The sequence below is a fragment of the Orbicella franksi genome, chromosome 5 (assembly GCF_964199315.1).
Source record: "Orbicella franksi chromosome 5, jaOrbFran1.1, whole genome shotgun sequence".
Taxonomy (NCBI): domain Eukaryota; kingdom Metazoa; phylum Cnidaria; class Anthozoa; order Scleractinia; family Merulinidae; genus Orbicella; species Orbicella franksi.
This window is the reverse complement of record NC_138149.1, coordinates 25,569,128-25,590,126: the sequence shown is the minus strand read 5'-3', so window position 1 is coordinate 25,590,126 and position 20,999 is coordinate 25,569,128. Positions and strand designations below refer to the sequence as shown.

Sequence of the window (20,999 nt, the reverse complement as noted above, 5' to 3'; positions counted from 1 at the left end):
TGCACACGAGAAAACGGCTACAAAGCAATCTGGTTCCGAGGTTAGCTCTGTCCGTTTAAGAAATTTGCCCACTAAGTTTACGTTAATATGTTGTAAAGGTAAGAATAAAGTGACAAAGCGTGACAAATAATCTGCTTTGATTACATGATTACGGCCTTAAATATGATCTATCTATAAGCCTTTTTTGTTAAAGTATCCGCGAAAATATTCCTACCGCGTGTCGCGTGGAATATATATATATAAAAAACTAGCTCGTGCTTTCCGTCTAAAAACATGTAGGAACATTAGTTCCTTCCAACAAGAAGATAATCATACGATTCTGCTCTGATTAGCTCCTAGTTCCACTGGATTTACGTAACTGTTCACCCATATCTGTAAACTGCGGTTATGTTGTAATTTTAATTACAACATAACCGCAAGCATATATTTGTATATTAAAATATAAAAATATATGCTTGGGTCACTTCTCATAGGAGAAGGGCTGTTAACGCACACTCTTTTGCAGAGTGTTCAGTTCTAATCTGTGATCACATATCGTGAATGGCCTTTTTATCAATATCTTCTATGCAGTAAACAGTTGCAAAATGTAGACTACAAGTAGTCTCTCTCTCGCTCAGTCCATCCTGCCCGGGCGTGGCACGAAAGAAGGAAAGTATGCCCGCGTGAAATATTGGGGCGAGAAGCGCACGAAAGGAGCTAGGGACTACCAACAAAGTTCCCAGGATTTTGCCCGGCCATTCACTTCTTGAGGTTAATTTACGGTCTTGATTCAGATTTCAGATTCTGTCTTGCTTGACAGACTAAGCGAGAGAGGGACTACTTGTAGTCTATGCAAAATGCCATTTGGTCAGTAAACACCTAACACAATTCGTTTTGATCGGATTGGGATTGTTTAATTCAAGAGATAGCTCTCCAGCTGATACATTGTACATCGTGTTTTATTACGTACTTCCTGGAGTTTGCTGCATGTATAAACTTGTTTCATTATCTTGAACATTGAGGAAAAAATTCTAAGAAGATGTTAACTGATGTGAAAGCAAGGGAAAGAAGAAACGAAGGCTAAAATATTAAAGTATCCACAATTTCCGACCAGAGCAAAAATTTTGATTTCTTGACATTCTGCCAGAAAATTAAATTATATCAGTGATCTGTAATCTACATAGCTACTTTGTTCCTTTTAATCGTGCACTTCCTTCTGAAAATACTTGTTAATATTTTTGCTCTTTAAAATCTTAATTTTATCCCACGTTTTAAATGTATTTGATTGTCATAATTTTACTTAGCCCAATATAATTTCAATATAGCTCACCTGCCTCCAAATCGCTTTAATTCCTAAAGCTTAATTTTCACGCTCTAACACTGAACAGTCAGATTAGCGATGATCGCGGCCGGTTAAAGTAAAATACATGTAGCGATTTCTCAGCTGTCGGTTAAAATGACAGCCCACTTTTCAGCTCAGGAAATCTTGCAGATCTCAAAAAGAGTCAGTTCTCAGCTGACAGTTAAAAAGTTGACCAAATCTCACTGACTCTAGCTATCAGTTTTTCCCTGCACAGACTCTCCTAAATAAATACTAATCAGTATTCTCTCGATCCATCCTGCACAACCAACAAAAATATCGAGTGGAATAAAGAGAAACTACAGTAGGCTAAATTTAAATCTAACGAGTCCACAGATCATAGAAGCGAAAAATGATATTAAATTGGAATGATTTTAACATGAATGTACATCAAGGAGTGTTAATCAAAGGGTAGCGATGAGAGATGAGTATAAGCTCGCGCTGAACGCCGGACATCAGGTAACCCGAGATAGGCAGTTGTTTTGCCGTCTCCCCCACCCCCCACCCTCATGGTCCATGGTCTCCCCCCTTCACCATCGCAAAGAGAGAAGTAACGCTTGATTGCGGAACAGTTATCTTCTAAATAAAGTTCTGAAGAACGGGTAATATACAGCAGAAAAGCTATCTTCTTTTTCAAAGAAAGGATCTCAACTTTGAGTCAATCTCGCAAAATCGCGGTTTCTGGCTCTTCATGTCAATTACTGTAAAGGAAACCTCTCTTTTAAAATGTAAAATTGCAAGGATTCCATTTACGTCAGTCAATTTAAATAAACCTAGCGACTAATTATTGAAAGTTGTGAGAAGCGACAATGGCTAATACTAGAAAATCTTCTCCTATAGCAACTCAATGGGCGACAAAGTAGTTGAGACACATTTAGGAAATGACGCTTTTCGATATTTAAGTACCTGTTCTATTTTATTTGCATCTAGCGTTAATTCTCTGATATCCCCGGCCCCCCACTTCAATGTCGTGTAGGCGCTGTGGTCTGTGCAGTCTAGCTAAGAAGTAGAAAAATAAACGTTTTTTCTTGGGGAGGGGGGGGGGGGGAGGGGGTAAATGTTTCCAAGACGCTCGAAAATCGTATTTAACTGCCAAGTGTCTCAACACTTTTGTCGCCCATTGACCGCTGTGAAAATTATAGTTTCTGTCCTAAAATCAATGATTGCAAAGGAAGCTTTTTATATTAAATTCCAAACACCTGTTTTATGAGAATTGCTAATGAACGTCTCTTCAAAGCTAATGAAATAACTACTTATTATTGATTGTGATCGATCAGTTATTGTAAGCTGTGATGAGCGAAGATCAGATGTTGGTATTTAAGTCACCAACGACCGGATTAAACCTGTTACTGGTATTCTTTCTACGATGACGGCTTTAGTTTCATTTCAGTGAATTTGAGTGACAGATCACGTCTGAAGTCGATCCACCTCACTCCTTGGGGATTATGTTTGTCCCCCAGGTATCGTCCGTTTATATTGGATTCGTGGCAATTGTAGTACCACCAGGCGCCTGTCCATCGTACAGCACAGTTGCCGCTCCATATGTCATTATCTCTGTCTTTTGTACTAAACGCCATGTTATGATGGCTTGTTAACGAATCTCCAGCTGTACCTGAATATGAACCCACTTCAAGTCGATACTGCGCCTGCTCATCACCAATGTTAAACTTGTCATATTTAGCGTACATTTTAACTCCGCTCCAGTCCTCCAGTTCCACTCGTAGAGAGCTCGGTCTAGAGGCCGTCAGTCGGTGGATCTTGTCGTTTCCTAACCAGAACTCAGCAGTCAGCTGACCAAAGCCTGCTTTGTAGTCGTTCCATCCCCGATAGAAGTCTACCGAGCCATCTTGTCTTCTCTGAAAGACGGTCCAGCCTCCACTGTCAGTGCGCATGTCACAGTAGACAGTAAAGTGTCCTGTACCGTCTGGGTTGACAGAGTACAATCCACTTTGAGTATGACCTGATTTTAGCAGATCCGAACAATCTGACAAAAAAGGGAAAAACTCAGGCTTTAATTTCAATTTTTCATTGTAACCTAACTCGATATAAAAATTTCAAGTCAGTTTTCTTGGCAAATAGTGCTACGAAAGAATTTTGGTCGACGTTTGATAACAGCTAACCTATAAGTAATATCGAATCGCTCGGTTCGGTTAAAACAGAAGAAAAAGATTACAATAAGGAATAACCAAAGCTTCAGCTTCTTTAAGTGAATATAATGATTCTGACAGTAATTTTTTACAAAGATCTCTTCTCCGGACTGAATACCAGACATGCTGTCCCAGACATGTTAAACGGTATATGCGCGTAATATCCGGTAATATTCTACCTGGGACTCTAGCACAGGAGGGAAAATACCATATACTAGTAGAGTAAGTAGACCTTAAGTACTTTAGATGTGAACGGGTCTAATTTCAACTTAGGTAGCACCTTATGTAGTTATGGCAACGCATCTCAAAATAGCCGAAGTACACTTTCAAGTCGAGTTCAACCATTCTTACCAGCTTACTTATGCACTATCAAAACAATTTCAGCGAAATGAATGTCAATCCAATGCGTTGTTTTTCGGCATATCAGAACAGCGCACAACTCCGAGTTGCCGTAGGACACGCCCATCATTTTCGTACTACTCGCTTGATTTAAGAAGTCGAGCTTTCGAGAAAATAAAAACCACCACAGAAAGCCAAAGTCGATTTTAGCATATCAGTACAATCTGAAAAAGAAAATGGCGTCTTTATAAATTCAGATTTGAAGTCATTTTTAGCCTTTTCCAGGCGTTTTGTTAGCTGGGGCGCAGCGTGAAAAACAGCGCGCTTCTTTTATTTATTTGATTATTTTTTTTCGCGCGCTGTTTTTCGCGCTGCGCCGCAACTAACTGAACGCCTGGAAGAGGCTAGGCAATTTAACGTATGAGAAACTTTCCATGACAATTTAAATATTAATTTCATCTGGTATCACAAGGAAAAGAAAGCAAACAGCGGTTACAAACATTACAAATAGACAACGCTTGGTCTAAAAAATCTTAATTGTATTAACCTGACGTTTGGTATGTTACGACATACATCTTCAAACATGACGGTGATAACTTTCACAAAAAAGTACAAATTTAAAAATAAACCAGGCATTGGTGACAATCTAAAAAAACATTAACAAAATTGCTCCTTATTAAAAAAAAAAAAAAAAAAAAAAAAACAGCTTCTCACAGCCAAGGTCTTCATTAAGTGAGGGTTTTAAGCCACTGACAAATAGAGTTTCTTTCATTTCACACGCATGTCGGACTTTCTAGTAGTAGCGAGGATTTTGTAATTTTTAATTTATAAGTTTATTTAGACCATGCATTGTCTCTTTGTATTGTTTATAACCGCTGTCTGTTTTCTTTTCCTTCCGAAATTGAAATGGCTAAAGAACAACAATATTTCATTTGGTATAAATTTTGAGTAGGTCCTGACTTTTTTACAGATCAGAACAATCTGATAAAAAAAGAGAAACGCATGCTTCAAATTTTCTTCTCAGTTTAGCAAGCCACTCTATAAAAGAAGTTGCAGTCAGGTTTTCTTTGCAGGTATCAATTGAAGCAAAGTATAGAATACTACTAGTCCAGGAAAAAAAAAAAAAATCATTTCTTAAAGTAAGACACTGATTCACATGTTCACAGTCAGAGACCTTATTAAAAAAGAAGACGAGCTTTAAAAGGGATAGGCGCTCTCTCGCGGTTCTCCTAATCGCCAGATGCTGTTCAATGGAGCACAACCTCGTTTTCAAGGCTGTTCTCTTAGGAAAGAGCCGTGGGAACAAGGTTGATTGGTACACAGACCATTGTAGCTAAGATGCGTCTTCTTGAGCCTTCAAAATGAATGACTTGTGGTCTCTCTTATTATTACATGCTCAATTCGTGGTTTAATGGTTAACAAAGTACTAAAATCCACTGAATAAAGACGACTCTTTGCTTCATAGCGGACGATGTGCCATATTAGAAAGTCGACTTCTGTCTCGCATTGGACCGCTTTGCTTTAATCGCTAGCGCTAACACTTTAATTAGGTTTAATTTCTTAGTTTGTTGTCAATTCGGCTTCTCCTGTTGATAGTTTTTTTTGTTGATTTATCAGAGAAAAACACGAAAGATGCCGCCTTCTTTGTGCACCACACATGCGGATCAATACGTTCATGCGATGGATATGATTTGACTTGTGGACCGGTTAGTGTTTTTGCCGAGGACAGAAACTAACAGGAATATTGGACTCCGTTATTGAAGGAAAACCTCTCACAATATTTACTGTGGTCTTACAACTCTGTACTTAGGTGGTGGATGTGCGCGCGTGACTAGCCTGACGTTGGCAGTTCGTCGGACATGCCGTATCGAAAGAAAAACCTATGGAAAAAAAACAAAACAAAACAAAAAAGCGAAAACAAGAAACAAATAAACAAGCAAACTTGTAAGGGCTCTTTCAAATGTTTGCTCTGGTTCTCTTCAAACGAAAGCGTTCAATTCCCAAGATTTTTCGTTGAAGAGAGATTCAGTCGTGAGTACTAATGGTTATAGAGTACATTGCAAGCTGCATTTCTGAACAGTTTTTTGTCATAGTGTAAAAGTGTTATTTGTTTGTCCAGTGACTTCCGACTGACAGCCCTTATTTTTCTTCATGACCTGACAAATATAGCCTCCCAAAAGAGACCATGTCTACAAGTTTTTCAAATCCGGATTCCTTTCGTTTTTTTCATTTTTCATGCAACATGGGAAGAAAACATCTTTCTTGCTAGTAAAAACTTTCAGTCATTAAATGAACAGTTCAAATAAGACATAAACTATTTGTATAAGTATAAACAGCTTTTTACCCTCTGAAGCTTGGGAGTTAAATATTTTGAGACTGCTCCTTAAAACTCTATAAAATAATGGTGGTTAGACTGGAGGATTAAAACTGTGACATATCGATTTCTAGTCCAACGTGTTGTCCGCTCAACCACGCTTCCTTGTTCACAGGAAAATTAAAAACGATAAAAGGTGTCGAACTACAGGAAATTAAATTCCTTTCTCACAAGTTTATCAATTCCGTCCGCACGTTACCTGTACCTTTTCCTTCAATCACTTGAACGTTACTTATATTCTCGATATGAAACACCCCTAAACTTGAGCCCTACAAATATAGATCACTGTAAATGAATTATTTGAGATAAACGCATAACAAGACGCCTTTTTACAACTTCGAATGCAGTTTATTAGCAATCTATATTAAGACTGTGGACTAAAGCTGATTAGTATTGTTTCTGTAGAAGAGGGCTGGTATTTTAACGTTGCTTTGCTCATATAAAACCACTTACCTCTTGCTTTAACTTCAACATAACTTATTGCCTCAATATGAAAGACTCCTGAGCTTGTAGCCACACAAATATAGATCCCAGCATCGTCTTCTCTCAGATCTCTTATGATAAGCGCCTTTTCTGTCCTGTCGCTCCTCCCCACGGGCAATGCTGCTCCTTGTCTTTTCCAGCTGATGAGTGGTCGTGGATCACCAGTAGCGCTACAGTTTAACGTCAAAGTTTCGCCGGTAACAGGAAATAGCTTTCCAGGAGGCTTAACGGTAAACACAGGAAGGGAAACCACAACTAGCTGAGTTTTTCTTTCAACATTTCCTAAAAGGTTGACTGCTGAACAGAAGTATGTGTCAGAGTCACTTTTACGGACATCGGAAATTTTTAAGACACTGCTGTTATAGTGCGCCCTCCCCTGGGGTAACTGACCAAACAACTTCCTCCAGGTCACCACTGGTGCCGGGTATCCGGTCACGTGACAGGTTGGTAGAGTGACGTCACTTTCTACGGTGACGAACTTAGGTCCCGGTTGAAGAGAAACTTGAGGGTGAACTGCAAGCAAGTAAATATCATTAAGCTACAATAATTGTGGTCTTATTTAGATTTCTTGATCTCAATTTGTTTTCCTTTTTCAGGGCAAAAAGCTGAAATGATAACCTTCTATGCAGGGTCTTTATGGCTCGTGACGCAGGATTAAAAGATTGCACAACAAGCCATACGGAGAAAGAGACTACTGAAATGAGGGTCTGCATGGGGCTGACTGTTAGATGAGTATTGGTAATTTGTAAGGTGGCTGAACACATTTTTTGATACCTGTGTTTCATTCACCTGTTTCTCTAAAACCTTTGATACCTCGGTCGCCAAAAATGGCAGCAAGAAAGTTAAAAACACAAACGTTGTTGTTGTTGTTGTTTTTTTTATGGTTAAGCTGACGTATGTGCCGTTGCCATGGCAACATGAATAAATATAAACAGGTCTTTAAAATTAGTTTTGTTTATTTGTAGAAAATCTACTCATTAGGTTTTCTTTATAATTAGCACGCAACAAGCTTGTAACGATTCTCACAAGTTAACACCATTTTGCTAATAATTTAACAGAGAGATCTTTAATTACCCTTGTTGAAGGTTCACTGGAATATCTAGAATTTACTCTGTTAAAGTTCAATTATTTTCAATACTCCAGTTACTTATTTCCTAACGTATTTTCGTGCCAAATTTCGTGAAATTCTAATGAGTGGTTCTCGAGAAATAGGCGTATTTCCGAGAGTGTAATTTTTCATTCAGTCGCAATTTTTTGACTTACTACGCATGCGCTGCATTTAACTGGGTTCTTTCGGTAACAAAGAAAAAGCTGAGAATTGCTGGGTTCTTTGCGTCGTTATCTTTTCTAACATATCTTTGTAATAAAAGACTAAAGCCATTAATATACTGCGTTCAGTTATAGAGAAAAATAGCACAGATAGTGCGTGGTGTTGAGTAAATAAAATGATCGCTCTATTGACGGCATGTTTGCTTTTTGCAATCGTTGTGCGGGCGCTGAATTGCATCAGCAAAAGCGCGCGCGAAAACTGTGTTCGACCACCTTAACTGATAGCTGAGAAACGTTAAGGTAATTGGTTTGACCAAAATATAATAGGATCTCCTTCAAGAGGACGATAAATTCCTGTCCTTTAAAAACTTTTGTTATAAGTTGAAGCTCAAAACGCCCTTCACCCTCTACTTCGGTCTTACTAATGCTATCTCAACTTCTTGGAGGTTAGTATCTGAAACTCCTCCTTCGCGATGCCCAGAAAGTGAGGAAAAAGAAAACATCATTTCCACCAAATATGTGTACAACTTGCTGTTGAAGAAATTCTTCGTAGCACCTACTGCTGAAACTAAAATCTTAAAACATGGTTTCACCCGGGAAACCGTCCAAAAAGAGTACGAATTACCTTTCCAAATCAAGTGTGACGTTAAAATAACAATGTTTCAATATAAGATAATACACAACATTCTCGCAACTAAAATGTCTCTTTTAGAGCCAAAATGTCTGACAAAGATATGTGTCCTCAATGCTTGGCTGATACACACTCCCTAGATCATATGTTCTTACGAAGCTCTTCCGTTATAACCTTTTGGAAGACCTTTCAAAACTGGTGGACAAATAAAACGAAACAGCAACTAGCATTATCAAATAGTATGATTTTATACGGTGTTTTTGACAAGACGGAACATAGATACTCTTTGAACTGTGTGCTTCTAATTGCGAAATTTTCTATATACTACAGCTGCCTGCACGACGAAAAGCTCTCTTTCGACAATTTTCTCATACTTCTGAAAGAAAAATTAAAAATACAAAAAGAAATTGCATTTAATAACAAGTCTCTTAGCGCTTTCCAAAAATCCTTTCAACATATTATTTAACATGCACTGATGACGTGTTTTCTTTGTTTTGGTAACTAAGTAGTGTTTTTTTTTTTTTTTTTGGTTAGTAACATAATGCTCGTACTGTACATATATAGCAAAGGCAGCGTTAGTAGTGCTGCCTTTTGTTTGAAACTTAAAAGCTAAAAAAAAACAAAAAACAATTGGACATTTTCCAAACTGTATTGTTAAAGCTATGTAAAGAACGATGTAAGTGGCCTTAACGATCATATTGTACTGTAAGTAAGTAAGTATTGTGCTGTAATATTATTATTTCCTCTTTTTATTTGTTTAGTTTTCTCCTCTGTATATCGTGTTTGTAAATCAATTTAAAAAAAAAAAAAAAAAAAATTAAGATAATTGCCAGCTAAGGAGATTGAGCTTTTCCTTCTCGATTAGAGATGGCTAAAGCAAAGCGTTTTACTCGTAACTAATTAAAATTAGCCACTTTTACGTATGTCTGGACGTATGAGATGTATAGAAAGTGTTGTTGGATGATACGGCGAAATAATACGGCGCGAAATGGCACGCTATATGACGAGTCATGGTTCTAAACCCCTCTAACAATATGGCTCCTTAGTGTGGTGTAGTGAAAGCTATTTTAAGTTTCTTTTGTCACGAAGAACAGCGAATGGTGGAAAGACAATAAGCCGTCTGACAATGAATCTCAAAGAACACTTAATTATTTTTTTGCAATGAAACAAAAAAAAAAAAAAAAAAAAAAACACATCTGCGCGATTTTCTTGGCATAAAGAATAAACAGTCAAGTATAGCTTTAGATCCTATAAGCTTTTTAAACTCTACCGCTTGTCTAAGAGCAGCGGGAAGAACAAAAAACTATGCGATCATCAGACAATTAAAAAGTCGATGCTCTAACAAACGAAGATGACTTGGAGCTCCTTAGAAGTTCTTTGTACTAGTCTTAATTAACTCTCCCTATTTGTAGGGGTGAGGGGGAGTATAAGCCGCGCTCGCTGATCTGCAACTTTGTGAACGTTCCTAAAATTTGTCGGCGTAAATTTGTATGCGTCCCCAATTACTCCGCTCGGGCTACATACCTTGACACTTATATAAAGGTTCTTATCGTATCTCATGTGTCAATTGTTTGGTCTCTGAATTTGACGTTAATATGGCAATGCAATTATGTTTTCAGCAGAGAGTAGTTCACTTAGATTTAGAATTTTTTTAAAGTTTTGTTTCGGCGAGATTTTGGATTGTAAAGATTTTATTCTACTATCTTTACTCTTCTTGTATTTTGATAATCAATTTCGTGTGTTCATTTAAATTAATTTTGGAGTTCTATAAAACAAACTGCAGTAACAAACATGACACATGGACTACGCATTTTCATGTTTATTTTTATAGCGCAGCTTCTTTTATATTCCTTCTCAAATTGAAATGGCCGATGAACAAGAATTTTATAAGTGTTCCGGCATTTGTGAAAAATTTTGAAAGTTTAAGATGGCGTATCCAAAATGGTGGACATCTTAAAATGTGACGTCATTTAGGCGTGACATGACGTCATGTTTGACGCGTAATTATCAGTAACTTAGACAAAGTTTTGGACACTTTACATGCCATAAAAAATAGACTATTAATTTTTTAAGTGGTTTTATATGTACAAAGGGAGTGGGATGAACAGAGGGCCTAATTAGGCTCCCGAACGAATGAATGAACGAGCAAAGCCCGGGAAAAATAGGTTAAGGTCTTCGGAAGGTGATAAGAGGTATAGTCGAACCTGTATAACGGCCACCCTCGGGATTTAAGGAACTAGCCCCTTAACACAGGATCACTAACAATACTCACTTGGCGTGGTCTAATGTCAATTTTAATGGCGTGTCTACAAAAACACTTCATGCAATGAAACTATTCCGTTAATATATGAACAATTAACATTTGATTGACGTTTGATTTCGTAAATACCTTTTGATTGACATTTAGCCGCGTAACCGATACGGTCAATTGACCTTTGAGCTTGGATAAGTTAGTTTTTGTCGCAGATATTTCCACTGTGAACACGTTCGTTGCTGACCTGTTTTGCTGACCCGTTTTCTGCTGTTTTCAAATCTGTTTATCGGTTTCCTGACCTGGACAAACCGTAAAACAATCTGATTGGACATCGTCAAAGAAGTAAGTTTAGTACTGTAACTCAGGCTTAAAACAATGTAACTTAGGTTTGCGTTTATATTCCGATCGTCTGTTTGGTTTCTCAATGGAATTTTGTATTACCTCTTTAGATCGAATAATCTTGAATCCTGGAATAAATTATACGATTGGCGTAGCCCAGTTAGATTGTCTACTTGGTTTTTTACGGAACCAGAAACAATAGGACAATCAACGCTCTTTCAAGCGATCAATACTTAAAAAAAAGTTCAGTGCCAACTTGTAACTTAACGGTACAATGTACGTAACATTCTCTATTCTCTTCTATGGTATAAAGTACTGTATTTCTAAGACTTACAGTTCGCAACAAAAAATCTCATTCCGTCATTTCATAGTTGTTAGGCTCAATTTCATAGTTGCTACGTTCAGGGTGGCCGCCTAATACAGGTACAAATAACAAAGAAAAACATAGGCCTGCTACAGGGTGACCGTGACCGCTTAATAGAGGTGGCCGCCTAATACAGGTAGCAAATACAGCGTTTGCTTGAGCAAAAAATCGGGACTTTGAAAACTGGCCGCTCAATAGAGGGTGGCCGCTTAAGCAAAAATGCTTAAGATCGTTTATCGGCCCAAATTTTGCCCGTTAGGGACTAAGATAGGTCAATTGAAAAGAATTATATGGAAAAAAAAAAAAGATAGTTTTGGAAAAAAAATGTTCTTTTCTTTAATCCTTTGACTACCAAATGTACACCAAAATATGCCGTTTTTAACCGTTCAATCAGTCTTTTGAGGCCATGGCTCTAAATGGGCCTTAGTTAAAAAGCTATTTTTTTTTTTTACCAAACAGATAGATTTCTCCAAGATAAGGTGCAAAATTGTAGAATGTTTTAATTTGATGCATGCGCATAAGCCAAAATTTGGACTTGCTGTTGTTTGTAGTTGTTGTTGTTGTTGTTTAGCAATTGAACGTTCCGAATTTTTTTATTGTCCGTTTCCTTTCCATTTTCTCGGCCCTTTTACTTTCGCTACCTTTTGCGTTCCATATTCTTTCTGACCGACCTAAAAAGACGTTGGGTGTTAATTATGGGCAATGCCTGGAAATGGGACCTTGATCAATTATCGGTATAATTGGCCACTTTACCACCATTTTTGCACCAAAACTGATGACGTTATTTTTCAATTTGCTACGTCAGAATGCCGTCGATATCCAAAATCAACTGTTGTACGAATAGATCTACCCTAGCTCTACCATTTGCTTATCGAGAATATCTGGTGACATTTGGATTGATGACGTCACAAGTGATAGAAAGAGCACGACCATTAAGTAGCCGTACATGGCTCCTTGGGCGTCCAAGTGCTGATAGAAGGAGTTACATACAGGTTCGACTGTATTCGTCTCCAAACAGCTAGTTCGAAGTCACTCGAAAGTTCTGAGAAATAATCGGATTCTGCTTGACCCTGTTCGGCTAGCCCTTGCTTCGAAGCAGGTGTAAAGGGAAATTTCATTAGAAGTTTAAGCATTTAAACTGTGGTTGACTTAAACTGTAGTTGGCTTGATAGTTCAGTTGCAAGAGAACTTCACCGGTATCGCAGAGGTCGTGTGTTCGAATCCCGTTCAAGCCTCATTTAATTTTCAGGCTTTGCTTTTACAGCTGCTCAAGTTGTGCACATAACTGCAATGATCATTCATGTCTTTACACCTTTCTCCACAGTTAAAATGTATGATCTATCATATATTCATTCGCAGAAAGGTCTGTGGAAACAATTTGCGATAGGTCCAGATCTCTCCATGATGGTACCATCGTATGATTCGAGTTATTTGTTCTCCCAGAAGGGAACCCCTTTTCTGTCCATCCTATCTTACATGATAACACAGGCTACCCTGTAGACGCTACTACTCTAAGAAAGATAGGCTCTGTTTTCTCTGCCACCAATGTTTGGCCGTATTTCTTTCTTTCTCTTTTTCTTTTTTTTTTTTTTTTTTGTCTACCAGTTTAGCCAGTGCCTGAGTCCCGGGGAGGGGGCGGAGACCAATGCCATCCCCCCTCCCCATGTAGTCAAGTCGCTAAGCTATCAGCTCAAAGGATTCAAGCTGTGTCTTCCCCTCCCACTTGCCTTGGGGTGAAGGGGCTGGTCCAAACTTCAAATCCCTTGACAGACAGACCTTCAAAGCCCTATTAATTGAAATTTGCTAAGATTAACTGAAAGCTGAAAAATAACTTGAATTTTAACTGTTAGCCGAGAAGTGGTTTAAATTATAACTGATAACTGAGAATCCAACATCACCAAGCAGACCCTCGAGATACAACCTGTTGGAGTGAACTAAGATGCATTCACCTTGAAACGCTTCTTTGTTCACCTTTATCTGTTTACGATGACTTTTTAAGTTCATCGTACCATAAAATGGCTAAACAGGTCTGAAATGTCGAAATCGACGTAAATGTTTATCAAACTTTTAAAGCAACTGAAAATTGTAGCTAGTTCCATAGAAAAGTCAACGCTGCATTCGTCTCAATTTAACTGTAAAGAAACAGAGGGTGTTTTGGCTTCTGCTAATTAAAAAGCGAACTTTGCGTGCTTCAAGAACGACAAACGTTGTCTGCAAAACCTGCGTAGTGAGGCCACGCGTTTCACTGGATAGCTAATGTCAGCATTCAAAATAATCAGAAACTCACCATTTACTGTTAATCGCACCACTCCCTGTGAATTCCCCAGGATGTTTGTTGCTGAACACTGATACACGCCTAAGTCACTTCCGGTCACCTTCTTTAACTCCAGCTTTCCACGTGAAACCGCTGACTGAGTGATTTGTGACTGGCTGTCCAGCTTACTCCACGTTACTGTAGGCTCAGGATTGCCACTGGCTGAACACCGAAACGAGGCTGTTCCACCCTCGTTCACTGTCAACGTCACAGGAGAAACAACAACAGCAGGAGATGATATCGATTCACCGGGTTCGCCTTTAGTTCCCGGCATGCCTGTGGGTCCCATGTCTCCTTTCTCGCCTTTGTTTCCAGTCTCTCCCTGTGGTCCTATAGGTCCCGTAATGCCTTGCTTGCCGCTCTCTCCTGGCCATCCCATAATACCTTGATCTCCTTTGTTTCCAGTCTTTCCTTTCTCTCCTCTTCGTCCCCGGACTCCGTTCTGTCCTCTGGGTCCAGGTAGACCGGGAGGTCCTGGGGGACCAGACGAGCACGTGACACCCTTCGACTGACAGAGGTGGACTCTCCCTTCTGATAAAAGTTTGTTGATTTTCAGCATCGCTTCTGCTGTGTGTTTAGCCTCTGTCGAGTTCTCAGTTGAGTCAAGTTGACGGCTGCGTCTGTTAAGGTTAGAGGAAGAACCTTTTGGGAAGAAAAAAAAAACATAGTTGAATGGAAAGGACGTAAAGAGTACAATATGCAGAGCATTTATAATGATCTTAAATTTGTGTTAAAGGTAACGAGTTTTTAATATCCGTGCTGCCATTATCGCCGCAGGCGAGCATTAAGTTTTCATTACTAGCTTCACGAAATGACTGAAACGGAAATACTTGACGTTTCCTTCAATCGAGAATAAAAAAACGTATTTGGAGCTTCAATAGTTAACTTATTCTTTGCTCATTTCCTGATGCAAAAACTGTCAAAAAAAAGTTACACCATCGGTGGTGCCAAGTTTGATCAAACTGAAAAAGTGAAGGGACTTGTTCCTTATCATTGTGTTCATCTTAACTGAAGAAAAATTCGTTTGAAACATAATCATTATTTTCATGTGAAATTGTCTGCGCTGGATTAAAGAAAACTTGACCTGCTAACCTTCAGTTCAGAACAAACGGACACGTAGGAACACGTTTATTTGTGATTTGTGTTTTGAAGCACAGACTTAAAACACAGTATACGTAATTTAAACAAGCTTTGTTTCTGATAACTGTATTTCTTTATTTTAACCTAACTTGTCAACTCTAGCTTGTATCAAACTTACCAGGAGCATTCTTGCTTATCTTCATGTCTGCGTCGTTTGTCGGCGACTTGTCCTCCGCAATGCTTTCAAGAGCGTTTATTCTTTCCTTTTGCACGTGTAGTTCCAGTTCAACTCTTAAAAAGCCGGCGCAGTAAAACACAATGGAGAGAATAGAAATAATAGAAGCAAATGAAGGCATGCTTTGCTTTTGAATAGCCATGATTTCAGCGATATCAATCCCTAATTCCGCAACGTTAGTGGAATACAAATTGCTTCAGCTGGTTACCTGATACTGGGATCACGAGTTTGGGTAACTTGCCAAATGGTCTGCTATTGATGTGATGCGAGACAAAGTTGGGATGGGTGGTTTGTAAGCAATTTAAACAGAGACTGATAGGTCCGCAAGGCGTACATGAAATACTGACCACTCACGTGGAAAAGTAAAGCCCCGCAAGTAGAAACGGAAATGTAACTAAATTTTGCAGGGAAATTGCTTTTTTCCGGATATATCTCAAGCCATTTTAATTTAGGCCTAGGTCAAGGAGTTTTACTGGTAAATGTAAATGATCAGTTATATTTTTTAGGACATAAGTGACAATGGAACCAAATTTACCAAATTGTACTTTTTCAACGTCCTTCATTTTGAGGTATATTTGATGCTTCTGACGAATCATGTTACATGTCGCGTGAAGTTAAGCGCAAATAACCAATATTTGATGAATTGATTTCGGTTTTTAGAAAGATCAGCTAACAAAAAAGAGTTAAAAAGCGTTTTAGATGCAGGTCAATTGTTTTCATCTTCGCACGTTTGGAATGACCGTTCCAGGTTTCGCAGACAAATTTTATAGGGTTAAAGGTCATTTCTTTTTCAGAAAATTGGACTTTTGATCATTTATATTTCCCGGCAAGGAAGAAATCAAGGAGGAAAATTGGCTACAATTCCAAACGTAGGTAACAATGTAGATAATTTAAATTTCCATAAAAAAACGCTCATTTATTAATCCATACAAGTAAAAATCGCCACCAATTCGCCGATCTAAAAAAGGTAACAAAATGATCACGTAACACTTCACGTGATCAGATATATTCGAAATAATAGTTAAGGCAAAGAAGGACGCCGAGTTTTATAATCAGGGAAAATTTCAGGTTGATTAAGCAAGTATACCCAGAGATATAGCTGCACAACTATAATTAATTACCTTTCACTTTTCTGACCCTGGTTTTAAACTGCTTGGGATTCTGTCAGTTAATCACAGAGTTACATTGTTTGGCTTCCGTTTGTGAGAGTGTCTCTGCACAGTGCGTTCAAACGTTGCGTTGATTTATTCTAAGAGATCGAGGAAGCCTAAACACCCCCGTACACAGAACAGCTTAGTTGCAGAAGAAAAAAAGCGAAACAAAAAATTATTGATTTAAGGGTAAATTTCGATACTATTAAAGCTCTAACATGGCTCCGCGGTTTAGAGAAATTAAACAAAATAATTTGTTTGTATTAGTGCCTCAATTTTTATTTGATTTCTTAGTTACGTTTTGTTCCCGTAAGCCTGAGAGCCACGTTAGAATTATAATATTTCAAAATTGGCCTATTAATATTTTTTAAATTCATTCAATTCTTCGACTGTTGTATGATTCTTGTGGCATCGTCTTATCAACATATTTCTTGGAGCATCAGTTTTTCATATACTTGTGCAATCAGAGACAAAGGAGCGGGACATTTTTTCGTCGTGGAATGGTAGGTGTGGCCGAATGGGACGTGCAAAAATAGGCTTCACTTCCCTGTTGAATGTCTTTTACCTTGGTACCCAGTGCCGCGCTTGTGTGATCCGTAACATGTTTCACATAGAAATGCCGGCTATTTGAAATTGATATTTGATTTTGTGGACTTGGTAATTCCACAAAGAAACAAGGTATGTGTACTTTTATTTTACAGAAACGACGAACGACGAAAAAATGGCAGTGGTACAGTAATCGTTTTGGTGCCAAGATTCGAGCAATTTCCGAAGTGAATCTAACGCTGGAGCCTCCTCCCTGTCAACCTTGCTCATATATAATACACGTAGCGACTAAAAAGCGCTCAAATGTCTGAGAAAGCAGCGTAACGATGGAAAGCAACAGCAGGTATTGTTGGACGAACTTTATTTCGTGATTGCGTGATTAGCAGAAAATATCAGTTCTAAATTCCATACAAACTCGTTCATGCATTTTCAAAATGTCATTAATATACAAATATATGCTTGGGTAACTTCTCATAGGAGAAGGGATCTTAACGGACACTCTTTTGCAAGGTGTTCAGTTCTAATCTGTGATCACATATCATGAATGCCCTTTTTATCAATATCTTCTACGCAGTAAACAGTTGCGAAATGTAGACTACGAGTAGTCTCTCTCTCGTTTAGTCCATCTTGCCCGGGCGTGGCACGAAAGAAGGAAAGTATGTCCGCGTTAAATCTTGGGGCGAGAAGCGCGCGAAAGGAGGGACTAACGACAAAGACCCCAGGATTTCGAGCGGCCATTTTCTCCTCCAGGTTAATTTACGGTCTCGCTTGACGGACTAAGCGAAAGAGGGACTACTTTTAGTCTGTGCAAAATGCCATTTAGTCAGTAAACGTCTGAGAGAATTCGTTTTGATTGGATTGGGATTGTTCAATTCAAGGGATAGCTCTCCATGCCAGTTGATACATTGTATATCCTGTTTTATTACGTACTACCTGGAGCTTGCTACATGTATAAACTTGTTCCATTATCTTGAACATTGACGAAAAAATTCCAAAAAGATTTGAACTTATGTGAAAGTAAGGATAAAGAAGAAACGAAGGATAAAATATTAAAAAAAAATTCCACAGTTCAGACCAGAGCAGCAGTTTTCATTTCCTGACATTCTGTAACAAAATCAAATTTGATCATCTGTGATCTACTTTGTTCACCGTGCACTTCCTTCTGAAAATACTTGTTAATATTTTTGCTCTATAAAATCTTAATTTTATCCCACTTTTTAAACGTATTTGATTATCATAATTTTACTTAGCCCAATAGAATCTCAAAATAGCTCACCTGCCGCCAAATTGCTTTAATTCCTGCAGCTTAATGTTCACGCTCTAACATTGAACCAGTTAGATTTGCGATGATCCGCGGCCGGTTAAAGTAAAATACATGTAGCGATCTCTTAGCTGTCAGTTAAAATGACAGCCCATTTTTCAGCTCAGGAAAAAGAGTCACTTCTCAGCTGACAGTTAAAAAATTGACCAATTCTCACTGAGTCGAGCTATCAGTTTAACCCATAGACTCTCCTAAATAAACACTAATCAGTTTGATAAGAAATAACACGCAAACTGCGGTGTTAAACATGGCAATAAAACGCATGTTAATTTAAAAAACAAAGTTCATTTATTTGATGTTTCGTATGTTTCAACATACATCTTCAGAAGTGACCGTTAGGAATAGAAGTAACAACTAAATTACAATTTAAAATAAGTAACTAATTAACAATTACAATGACAGAAGCTGAGAAAAAATTTTGCATGTAAATAATGCAAACTAATAAAGATAAAGCTTTTCGCTGCTTACATTATCATTTAGGGTGGGTTTTAATTCCCTTATTAGCTGAGTATCTTTTATCTTGCAATGTGTATCTGTCCGACCTTTTGCTAAGATATCAAAGTGGTCCCATTTGAAGTTGTGACCAGTTGACGTGACGTGGTCTGCAATAGCAGAAGCATGACAGCTACTCGTGATCGATTTAAAATGTTCAGTTTTTCTGTCATGCAATCTACGTTTTGTTTTTCCAATGTAGAAATCCTGGCAGTCCCAACAACTAGCTTTATACACAGCTTTTGACAGTTGGGAACGGTTGATCCTATCATATCTTTGTAGGCAGATAAAGACTTGATGCGATAAGCACTTTGGAAAATAACTCTAAGATTAATGCAGCCATAAAACTTATTAATGCAGGTCTTCAGTTGTTTGGTTACAATTTTGCTTTGTACCCCTAAATAAGGTAGAACTAAGATTATTTCCAATAACTTCCTGAGTTCATTCAAACAAGAGCGCAAAAGAGAAGGTGACGAACAGATGCGGAAACAACGAAAAGTGAGAGTTCGGATGAGGTTTACTTTGTATTTCCTAGGTGTGAAGGAGTCCCATTTTGTGTACAGGCCAGTAAAGGTCTTCTTTTGGTAAATAGATGTTGAGAAAGTATGACTGTGGCGTTTGATGAGAATGCCCAGGAAAGGGATTGTACTGTTATCTTCAAATTCAACGGTGAATTTGATATTTGCGTGACAGTTATTGAGGTAGTGTAGAAACTGAGGTGCTGTGTTTCTACTGTCGAACAAGGTGAAAGTATCGTAAGGTATCGAAACCAAATGGAAGGGCGAGCGTTGTTATTACGAACCCATTTTCCTTCAAAATGGCACATAAAGATATTGGCCAAAACAGGACTTAAAGGAGAGCCCATAGCCACACCAGCATTTTCGTCACAGTATTGGCCATCAAATAAAATGAAATGACTCTTCTTTGTGGCAATCTCCAACAGAACTTCCAAGACTGAGCGGGGCAGTGTTGGTGGATCGGGGAGGGCATACAATTTGTCAAGACAAATTTGCATTGTCTCGTCAAGTGGAACGTTTGTAAACAATGAACTCACGTCAAACGAGCACACCATTTCATTGTTATGGTTATACGTCTTGGCCCAGTCCGCAAAACTAAGAGTCCTTGATCATGAATTCATTCGTGGAGATGGGTTGAAGTATGCGCACAAGATATGATGCCAAATTGTAGTTGTAAGTGTTAATTGAAGAAACAATCGGGCGAAAAGGGCAAAAAGTTTATGAACCTTAGGAAGGCCATAGAGGACACCAGGGGTAGGTCCACATGGTAGTATCTTATGGAGGATGGCATCATCAATGATTTTATCCTTCTTCAGTTTGCGAAGATACATATTAAGCTGTCTTCTCTAGACTTCGTAGGGTGCTGCGTAAGCTTCTTAAATTTTGTTTCATCTGAGATCAACAATTTCATTTTATTCAACTAATCAAGTTTGTTGATGATTACAACTCCGTACCCTTTATCAGGTTTTGCGATTATAATGCTGTGATTATAATTATACGTTGACGATACTTTCACCTTGTTCGACAGTAAAAACACAGCAACTCAGTTTCTACACTACCTCAATAACTGTCACGCAGATATTAAATTCACCGTTGAATTTGAAGATAACAGTACAATCCCTTTCCTGGGCATTCTCATCAAACGCCACAGTCATACTTTCTCAACATCTATTTACCAAAAGAAGACCTTTACTGGCCTGTACACAAAATGGGACTCCTTCACACCTAGGAAATACAAAGTAAACCTCATCCGAACTCTCACTTTTCGTTGTTTCCGCATCTGTTCGTCACCTTCTCTTTTGCGCTCTTGTTTGAATGAACTCAGGAAGTTATTGGAAATAATCTTAGTTCTACCTTATTTAGGGGTACAAAGCAAAATTGTAACCAAACAACTGAAGACCTGCATTAATAAGTTTTATGGCTGCATTAATCTTAGAGTTATTTTCCAAAGCGCTTATCGCATCAAGTCTTTATCTGCCTACAAAGATATGATAGGATCAACCGTTCCCAACTGTCAAAAGTTGTGTATAAAGCTAGTTGTTGGGACTGCCAGGATTTCTACATTGGAAAAACAAAACGTAGATTGCATGACAGAAAAACTGAACATTTTAAATCGATCACGAGTAGCTGTCATGCTTCTGCTATTGCAGACCACGTCACGTCAACTGGTCACAACTTCAAATGGGACCACTTTGATATCTTAGCAAAAGGTCGGACAGATACACATTGCAAGATAAAAGATACTCTGCTAATAAGGGAATTAAAACCCACGCTAAATGATAATGTAAGCAGCGAAGAGCTTTA

General features: G+C 38.3%; 1 protein-coding gene across 1 annotated transcript; it reads right to left on the bottom strand.

The window, feature by feature from the left end:
• Positions 1 to 2,700: 2,700 nt before the first annotated feature.
• LOC145487289 (uncharacterized) lies at positions 2,701 to 15,359 on the bottom strand. Its single transcript, XM_081466045.1, has 4 exons — positions 15,112 to 15,359; positions 13,827 to 14,495; positions 6,653 to 7,195; positions 2,701 to 3,323 (listed from the first exon to the last, which is right to left on the bottom strand). The coding sequence occupies exons 1-4, from the start codon at positions 15,308 to 15,310 to the stop codon at positions 2,701 to 2,703; spliced, it is 2,034 nt and encodes a 677-aa protein (XP_081322171.1). The 5' UTR covers positions 15,311 to 15,359.
• Positions 15,360 to 20,999: the final 5,640 nt, after the last annotated feature.